This window comes from Seriola lalandi, unplaced genomic scaffold (genome assembly GCF_002814215.2).
Source record: "Seriola lalandi dorsalis isolate HSWRI2012SDOR001 ecotype SW California unplaced genomic scaffold, Sedor1 jcf7180002054574, whole genome shotgun sequence".
NCBI classification, from domain to species: domain Eukaryota; kingdom Metazoa; phylum Chordata; class Actinopteri; order Carangiformes; family Carangidae; genus Seriola; species Seriola lalandi.
Window position 1 is genome coordinate 1,863,321 of NW_019525127.1, and position 8,867 is coordinate 1,872,187.

An 8,867-nucleotide genomic window follows, 5' to 3' on the forward strand; every position below is an offset into this window, starting at 1 on the left:
AACAAAAGATTATTTTTTTTTTTTTTTTTTTTAGAATTTTTCTACAGGTCAAAGATCTTAAATCAGACTATTTTATAACGGCTCGCTTTAACATTTTTTTGGTTTTTAAGGTAGAAAGGAACCTAGGTACTAATTCATTCAGCCATTATTTATACAGGGTGATTGAATTCACTCTTTTGCATGGGTGCCCTGTGTACACAGCTTGATAAAGCATCAAGCAAAAAATCCAATATATAGTCAATATTAAACTTACAAATAAAGAATAAGATCAAATTAATGAAGAGTTTGTGCATCAAACCAGCATTAAAAAAAAATCTATATACAACAATGTGGTTTCTGAAATCAACAATGTGGGATAAAACAATCAAAAAAGGTAAACATTGTTTTGTTTCAGACGATGAAGGGCCAGACCCTCCAGAGCAGTTTACTGCCATCAAGGTCTCAGACACACGGTGAGTACAAGGCAAACTGCACATTGTGTTTGCATGCACAGATAAGCTTTCCCCCACAGATTTATTACCCCACTTGTGTGTTTTAAATGAAGGATCTGTTTATATTGTCTAGATGTACAAAAGTAGTTTACGCTTCCATGTGCAACCCCTCCTTGAAGAGCTGCTGCCGGTTGTAGAGCAATTTCTTATGGGCTAGTTTCAGGTGCTAGTTTCACCTTTCTTGTCATAAAGAAAAACATTCTCCTGGAAAAGCTAACAATGTTTGAACAGTAGATTGGCCCTTCCTTATGTTGTCTCCTTTTTTTTTTTTTTTTTTTTTTTTTTTTTTTTTTTTGAAGCATTTCAAAACCAGTGTCGGAAGAATTTCATTTTGTCATTTTTGCTGCTGCAGAATAGCCTTGAAGTCTGGATATGGCAAGTACCTGGGTATCAGCTCTGAGGGTTTGGTAATGGGGCGCTCTGATGCCATCGGCTCCAGGGAACAATGGGAACCAGTCTTCCAGGATGTGAGTAAATCTTCAAATGCTTCTTCTCCTAATTTTCCATGGCTAACACAGGAGTCAAATTTTTACTATCACATTGCAGTCCTGTGTCTTGTGTTGCCGCAAATCCTGTCCCTTTTCCAATCCCATGTAATTATTTTCCTACTATTATACAGCTTCTACCAAAACAAGCATTGCAGCTCCAAATCAGACTGACATTTTTATTGGCCACTAGAGATGGCGTGGGATGTTAACCACGCTAACTGCTGAAGGGGTCTTGTTTAAAGCAACAAAAATAACGGCTATTTTACAGTTTTGTTTGTAATTGTGCACAGTATATCGACCCTCTGGCATTGTGTTCCCACTTGAGCCCTTCACTGTGTGGCTTTGTTGGTCTTAACAGATATGTTGATTTAAATTTGTTTTGAAACCAGAACAGAGATTTTTTTTTTTTTTTTCATTAAAGTATGTTTTATTCTGTCAAGTTTCATTAGACGAACTTCCTAAAAACTGAATCAGAATGAACATTAATGCCCAAGTATGTTGACAAGTTTTGACATTAGTTGTCAGTACCTCTCAATATACAAATTAGTATTGTATTAACAAAGATGGTCATTTGATTAAGATAAGCTGTTGTGTAATGTATGACAGAAAATGATCACCTTGATAATGTTTGATAACAGATTAATCGTTTTATCCATTTTTCAAGCCAAAATGTCACTTGTTCTGGTTTGTGTATGTCAATATTTAATGCTTTTGTTTGTCGTATATGATAATAAACAGTATTTTGGGGTTTCGGTTTGATAAAACAAGACATCTGTGAAAGTTGATTTGGGTTTTAGGAAAGTGCACCCGTACCTAGGGCTGCAACTAACATATACAATACAATACAATATTTTGATTAGCATTAATCTGCCAGTTATTTTCTCAATAATCAGTATATTAAGTTGTCTATTAATGTACGTAAGTGCTATGCTTATTCAAGTATATGTTTTATTCTGTGTGAACAGTATTAGTGAAATAAATACACATTTACCACTGTCCCCTGCCTTTCACGTCTCGCCTAGTGGCTGATTGGAGTTCAGCCCATGAGAGCTAACACTTAGCTGTTGTGATGAACAGTTAATTCATTATGCAGAATGCATCTACCTTGTCACTGGAGCACATAGCTCACTTTGATGCTTTGTTGAACCTATAAACAACCTGCCCAGCACAACCTTGAGACTCTTTTACATCAAATACCAGGCAGCCTTTCATGCCTGTCACAACAACCAATCCCACTGCAATACTATCTAATCTACTGCCTTCTCCTCTGTTTTCTCTCTGTTCTGCCTCAGGGCAAAATGGCTCTCATGGCAGCAAATAGCTGTTTCATCTCCTACAGTGACAGTGGGGACATCGTGGCCAAGAGCAAGACAGCAGGGGATGGCGAGATGGTGAAGGTGATGTGTAAATTGTGTTCTTCCACAAGGTTGCATTTTAATCCTTTCATTTTAAGCATGCGATCTCTGTGAGGACCTGGACTCTTGAGATGGAAGGGGAAAATGTTTGTGACCTCACTTCATGGGGGGTTCAAGGTAATGATATTTAATCCACAACTTCTCTCTCTTGTTTTTTTCCTCTCTCTCTCCTGAATGATGAACAGATCAGATCGAGTGCGGAACAAGAGGTCAAGCATAAAGATGACATTGCAGATGAGGACAGGGGCAACGTGAAGTCCTGTGAGATCAATTATGTGTACGTAACCTCCACTGTGCATCACTTTAAGCGTTGACTTATTACACAAACAGCCCAATCAAAGACTAATGAGGGAAACCCATGTTGGAATATCTCAGCATATAACTTTCTTTATTCCCTGCTAGGTTCAGTTGAGCTTTTTGCATTTAATGAGCAAGTTAAGATTAGAAGTCCATCCATCCATTTTCTGCCACTTATCCAGAGTCGGGTCAAGGTGAATTTATTTCATCCAAGTACTTGCAAATTAGGGCACTAATGTATTGGTTAAATGCACAGATTGACCAGAGTGCATCAGTTCTGTAATAAGTATTATCTTTGCTAAACCTCCATATTGAGGTGGATGAAATATTAGAAACGGCTGTGGTTTCCAACCTGTGGGTCAGGGCTCACACAAGCTGTCACAAGATGAATATGAGGTAAGATTTTAAAAAGGACAGGAAAGCTGAAAAAAAAAAAACAGAATATTTTTCCTACATAACATTAGGTAAATTTTTCAGACCTATCTCCACTTTCCACTCACCTTGAATAATTTCACTGCAAATTATTTAAATAAAACAAGAGGAAAAAAAATTCTTTCTCACACACCCCATCCTGCTTCTTAATAATTACAATTACGTTTGATACTTAAAACACATTTTTTGGATACGTATGTACTTTTACACAAGTATGCTTTCAATGTTTTGAGTATTTGTATTTTGTAGAATTTCTGCTTTTCCCCTTAAGTAAATGATCTGAATACTTTTTCATCAACTGCCGATCACAACTCTGTATATCTTGTTTTCTGTAAATTGTTTACTCTGATGAAAAGGTTGACATTATTTCCTCCTGTGTTTTTAATTTAGATTTGCAATAGATTTTTCTGAGCTAAGAAGCAAAATAGTGTGTGTTCCTGCATAATACTGTTCTCATATGAACTGGAAATAATTTTGCTTGGTTTCTGTGTCATTTCAGACTTTGGAAGTGACTTTTTAAGTGCAAATTTTCATTAAGCTGTCGTTGCTGATTAGAACAAAGTCACTGTGCCAGTAATCGTATTTGTGTTTCACAACAGTTTGACATTTAAAGTCTAAGCAGTATACCTTGCAGAATCCTCAGAACCAAAGCCTAAAGAACTTCCCTCTGACTCGGTGATTTCCTTCCTATTGTCCTCACATTGTGTCAGTCTGCACCCTTAACCTACCATAATAACATCCCTGGATGTGAGATCACGCCTTTAAGGTGCTACCTCATCAATCCCACGCCTTAAAGACACATTTTATGGTCTGCTGTTAGAGTGGGATGAGAAAGCAGACACCACATTTTAGCTTCCGATGCTGCTGAGTGTTTTATATACGGCCCATCTAAGGCCTATTAAGTTTCAGGCAATATGTCTGCAGCAGTTTTTTGCTTGGCATGCTTTGGCTTGGTGTTTCCACTCTATTATTTGTTTTAGATGAATGCTGGGGAAATGGACTCGTCATGTTGACATGTTGATAATGGCTGCCCTTGAGCGCGTGTCTTGATGTAGTGTTTAGCATCTGAAATGTCTTTCAGGATGGATGCAGCTTGCGAATCATAAAACACAGAGCAAAAAAAAACTAAATATCAAAGAGGTTTCAGACAAGATGCCTCAGTGGTTTATGGCACTGTTGTGCAAGGTATTTAAGTTTTAAGAGAGTTTACATTGAAATAACAGATCATTTTAAAGCTGTTCATTAATAAGGGGAAATATTAATGGAGGGGGGTGATTGTCCTCGCATCACCTTAATTTGCTGTACATGTTGATTTGTGGCAGCTAGTAGGCTTAGCCACTCAGCCTATTGCTCTTTGGCTGCCACTGTCAACATTCGAACACTCTGCTTTAGTTAATACTTGAGCTCATTATGTCGATTTTTCTTCTTCTAACTGCTGCTTAGAAACCAGGTGTCAGTTCTCAAAATAAAATAAAAAAGACATGTTGTGAAAATTTCCGTAATTTTGTGTGTGTGGTTGTGGTGGTGAGTCGTTAACCTTTGCTCAATCTTTTGTATTTGTCTTATTAATGTTACCATGTGAATTACAGGAAGAAGTTTCAGAGTTTTCAGGATCGGCGGCTCAGGGTTAATGAGGACGATCCCAACTCGTTAAAGAGAGCCAGAACAGATGGGAAGTTTCATGAAGCTTTGCTTGACAGGTATGAAAATAATTTATATATTATATTTTTACTGTCAAACACTTGATGTAGTTTTGTTACATAATCACACTCCCTGAAATGTTCTTTTCTCTCAAATTTACCCAAGATGTTCAAACTGCCAGTTAAATGTTTTCACTTTAAAAAGACACTTCAATTTGTGTTAAATTTAAATTAAAGCAAAGATAAGTATATTCACACAGAATATAATACAAAAAAGGAAAAGATTAAAAGAGTTAAGAGTAATTAATGCGTGTTCAAAATCCAAATTGTAAACCCCAAATAAAATGTGAAAGTAAAGAGGTGCACTTTTCACATCCTCTGGATGTGCATGTGTTTTGTCCTCCAGTTCACTGGATTCTCTCTAATGTGTGTTCATAGGGGAAAGAACCACACAATAGAGAGTTTATCTAAATACCTAAATACTTGTGAAGAGTTACTTTTGAAAAAGAGTTCAATGCGTGGATTATATAAATTTGTAAATGATGTTTCTGCTATTGTAATATTTGACTTTTTTTAATTTGCTTCTGCTGATATACGAGAGTGATTTGTATGATCTAGTATCTTTGAATCTATTGTCTGAAATGTGTTGACATTGCGGCATCATTAGAAACAGTATTTGAACTTGTGAAAGTTCATAGGGGCGTAGTTCAGACTGCCCCATGCTGTCATTAAGAAGTATGTTCACATCATCCTCCCAGCAGTTTAACAGAAAGCAGGATATGTGAGAATTTAAGCATGTTGTCACATCTCAAACCTGGCAACATAAGTTGTTGGTTGAGCGTGTCAACAGAAGCACTAAAGAAAGCTGGATTTTCACTGACTGTTCAAATTCTTAAAAACAAAAATTATCAGTGATTTACTTTGTACTGATACAGTGAAATGTATTTGTCTTAAAAAGAATTATGTCACAATTTGTTTGTTAGATTTTTTTATTTTTTTTATTATTCAGAGTTATTTGATTTTGGACATAGACATTGAATTGATAATAAAGTAATAGATTGATTGCATACTGGGGATATAAGATGTCGTCTTTTTTTTTTTTTTTTTTTTTTTTTTAAAGGAGAAGCAAAATGAAAGCAGACAGGTACTGCAAATGAAGATCCACTTTGTACATTGCTGTCATGATTTGACCTTTTGTTCTAAGATTAAATGTACCTTTTTGTCTCTTTTTATATTTTTAATAAATGTTTCATGGTTAAATCAGTTGTGCTGGTTTGTTTTCTGCAGCCAGTTGGTAAAATTTATTCACTTCAGGTAACGCATTGGCCTTTTCATCATTTCACTTTGCTTTGGATGGAGTGTTTGTAAGGATTTTGGAATGATTCTGTCATGTGTTGGTCAATAGATTGCTCTATAATCTAGAACTGAGTAGGTTATTCTTGTAAGATATACAACTATCAGTACTGACCTTTGACTAATCTTTTATGAAAGGTCAGAATGTATTATTATTTATACTGTGTCTAATCAGTTTGAAAGTATATGTGCAATGTGTTTAGCATGGGTTAATGAAGATAAATGTCAAAATAAATAGATACATAATTTACATGAATCAGAATGTGGGAAAACTGAAAGTGTATTTTACACTTATCATCCCTCACTGTGCACTGCTAAGTTAAAGGTATGTGGACAATTGAACACTACACTCATATGTCATTGTTCAATATCTCGTTTCAAACCATAGGCATCAATATGCTGCTCTAACGACTCCCGGGAAGACTTCCCACGAGACCTGACTGTTGGGATTTGCCCCCGTTCAGCGACGGAATTAATGAATTAAACTTCCCACCATTGCGTGAGACGATATTATTAAACAAGATGTAAAGAGACTGAAGCAAAACAAAAATATTTCAACACTGTTAAAATGGGTACGGCAGATGTCACATGAGGAAATAAATGCAATCAACCCTGTGAGTGGTCACGTTATTTGTTTTCATTTCCGTATGGAAACAACCATTTTCGAGGGGTGTTTTGAATCACTTTATGAACTATTTTGACCGCGACTGTCGCTTTTATGACAAACAAAAGAAACTAGATTGTTCATTTGTACATTTCATCGTAAATGCATGTGATTTGTTTCTTTTATATTGGTCAGAAGATGTTCTGTTTCCTTTTGACAACTTCCGGTTTCCCTTCACCTTCGTACAGAAGTTAGCTCCCTGTCACGGGGGTAAACTTCATGTAATAAAACGACGCTAGACAGACAACAGTTTGGGTTAAACCTTCCAGGAAAATGGGTCACTGTGTTTTTCTCGTTTTAGCGGCTTTATTCTCTGTCACATCGACACAGTTCATACCACCGGTAAGCGACGTTTGTGCTCTGTCATTGTGCTGTTTCACACATTAAGATGAGTGTGTTGTCCAGCTGCTACTACACGCTGTGTTGATGTTTTCACTCTGAAGTCACACATTTACCTTAAACGCTGTAATTTCCTGCTTTTATTTTTCATTTATCTACAGTATACAGAAGACTGTCGGACAGAAATGTATCCACCAAACGGTCCTACGTAAGTAACATTAGTCTGTTGCAGCCAACAGTTGCAGAAACTCCCTGTTGTGTTCAATTACTAATATGTTTTGTAACAGCCGTGCTTCACTACTGAGCTCTGCTGCGTTCAATTGCCCCTCGTTCGTCACTGAAATGCTCCAGGTACAGTTTGTACCAGTTGTGTTTGGTAAGCAGAGGAGGAAGCATTGCTCAGACTCAGACCTTTTAAGTAACAGCACCTCAGTGTACTCTGTATTCTAAATGTTACTGGAGTCAAAGTATCAGGTATTTACTAAGCAGGCAGAATCTTAAAGGAAAGAAAAGCCACTTGACCCATACTACAGAATGAAAATCAGGATATCTCAGCCTCTGCTGCATGGATTTTATGCTGCGTTACTTTCTGGGCTTTTCATATAATCAGAGTGGGTGGGCACATGTGGTTTTTGTTTTGCTTTGGTCATCTGAAATGAGCAAGGATATTAAAAAAACAAAAAAAACAAAACAGAGGTATGCCGTACTTCAGGCATGACTTGCACTCTCTGCGAGACACATGTTGTCAATGAAAATATTCTCAGTACCTCTCTGTAATGTGTAAATATCCTGTTTTGCTTTTTTTTTTATGCATTTATTTTCTTTATCAAAGATACTTTATTTTTTACATTGTTTTTTTTACCTTACAGGTGTTACCTTCTCAATTCCAGATTATGAAGCAGTTTACTGACCAAAATGTCACAGAATCATTCCAAAAACAAAGACAAAAATTTAAGTTATTGAATTATTTACACTGAAATGTATAAATGGTGACATCTTCAGAGTGTATGTTTAGTTTGGCCATTAGTCCAAAACCTTACATTGATATAAACCAGAAAAAAGTTGTGAAATCCTCACATCTGTGACACTGGAGCTATAAACTTTGTGGGACTTTTGCATAATCAAATACTTCAATTATTAAAATTGTTGGCAGTTAATTTAACTAGCAAATTAATCACCTAATTGTTTCTGCACCAGATCAGTGGTTTAGTAATCAGGTAGAATTAGCCTGCTTGGCCTCAGCTGCTGCATTTTTAACTCCAGATGCATGAAATTTCAAGTTTATTCAAAACAGATAAATGAAAATCAAGTCTAATCAGTCATGTTGTGAATAGGACGTTGTTCATCTGCATCAATATGCTGCAGTAGTTGTACAGCTTTTTATTTCTATTCAGGTTCAGAGGAGCTGTCAGTTGGTACACAGTGGACCTGGACTTACCGCCCAGCAAGAGATGGACAGCTCTGATCACTGACAAAAAAACAGATGTAAGTGAAGTAATTCAGAATTAAATAAACCGTTCCAAGTCTCACAAAAATCTCACCTGTTTTTTATTCATGATGTTTTTCGTTCAAGCTGGTCAACATGATTCAGGCCATCAAAGACTTGGCTTATGCTTTTGTGCCCAGTGGAAGGCTGATAGAGCTGGTTGACATTACACTGGTGAGTGTCATTTTTCCTCTGACCTTTTCTTTGAATTTGTATTATATTTTTTTAATCCCCATGGAAGCTTTTGCACTGCTTGCACTGC

The 8,867-nt window shown here is 36.5% G+C and overlaps 2 protein-coding genes across 2 annotated transcripts in view; both read left to right on the forward strand.

The window, feature by feature from the left end:
* Nucleotides 1–6,023, forward strand: part of frg1 (FSHD region gene 1) — an 11,170-nt gene extending 5,147 nt beyond the window's left edge. The window contains exons 4-9 of the mRNA XM_023417437.2: nucleotides 395–452; nucleotides 844–958; nucleotides 2,272–2,376; nucleotides 2,580–2,671; nucleotides 4,713–4,823; nucleotides 5,884–6,023. Of these exons, the coding sequence (XP_023273205.1) occupies nucleotides 395–452; nucleotides 844–958; nucleotides 2,272–2,376; nucleotides 2,580–2,671; nucleotides 4,713–4,823; nucleotides 5,884–5,920 (518 nt within the window). The 3' untranslated portion in view covers nucleotides 5,921–6,023. The remainder of the gene's footprint in view (nucleotides 1–394; nucleotides 453–843; nucleotides 959–2,271; nucleotides 2,377–2,579; nucleotides 2,672–4,712; nucleotides 4,824–5,883) is intronic.
* Nucleotides 6,024–6,957: 934 nt separating this feature from the next.
* asah1b (N-acylsphingosine amidohydrolase (acid ceramidase) 1b) overlaps nucleotides 6,958–8,867 on the forward strand; it is a 4,914-nt gene continuing 3,004 nt past the window's right edge. The window contains exons 1-4 of the mRNA XM_023417438.2: nucleotides 6,958–7,122; nucleotides 7,281–7,327; nucleotides 8,514–8,604; nucleotides 8,693–8,839. Of these exons, the coding sequence (XP_023273206.1) occupies nucleotides 7,054–7,122; nucleotides 7,281–7,327; nucleotides 8,514–8,604; nucleotides 8,693–8,839 (354 nt within the window). The 5' untranslated portion in view covers nucleotides 6,958–7,053. The remainder of the gene's footprint in view (nucleotides 7,123–7,280; nucleotides 7,328–8,513; nucleotides 8,605–8,692; nucleotides 8,840–8,867) is intronic.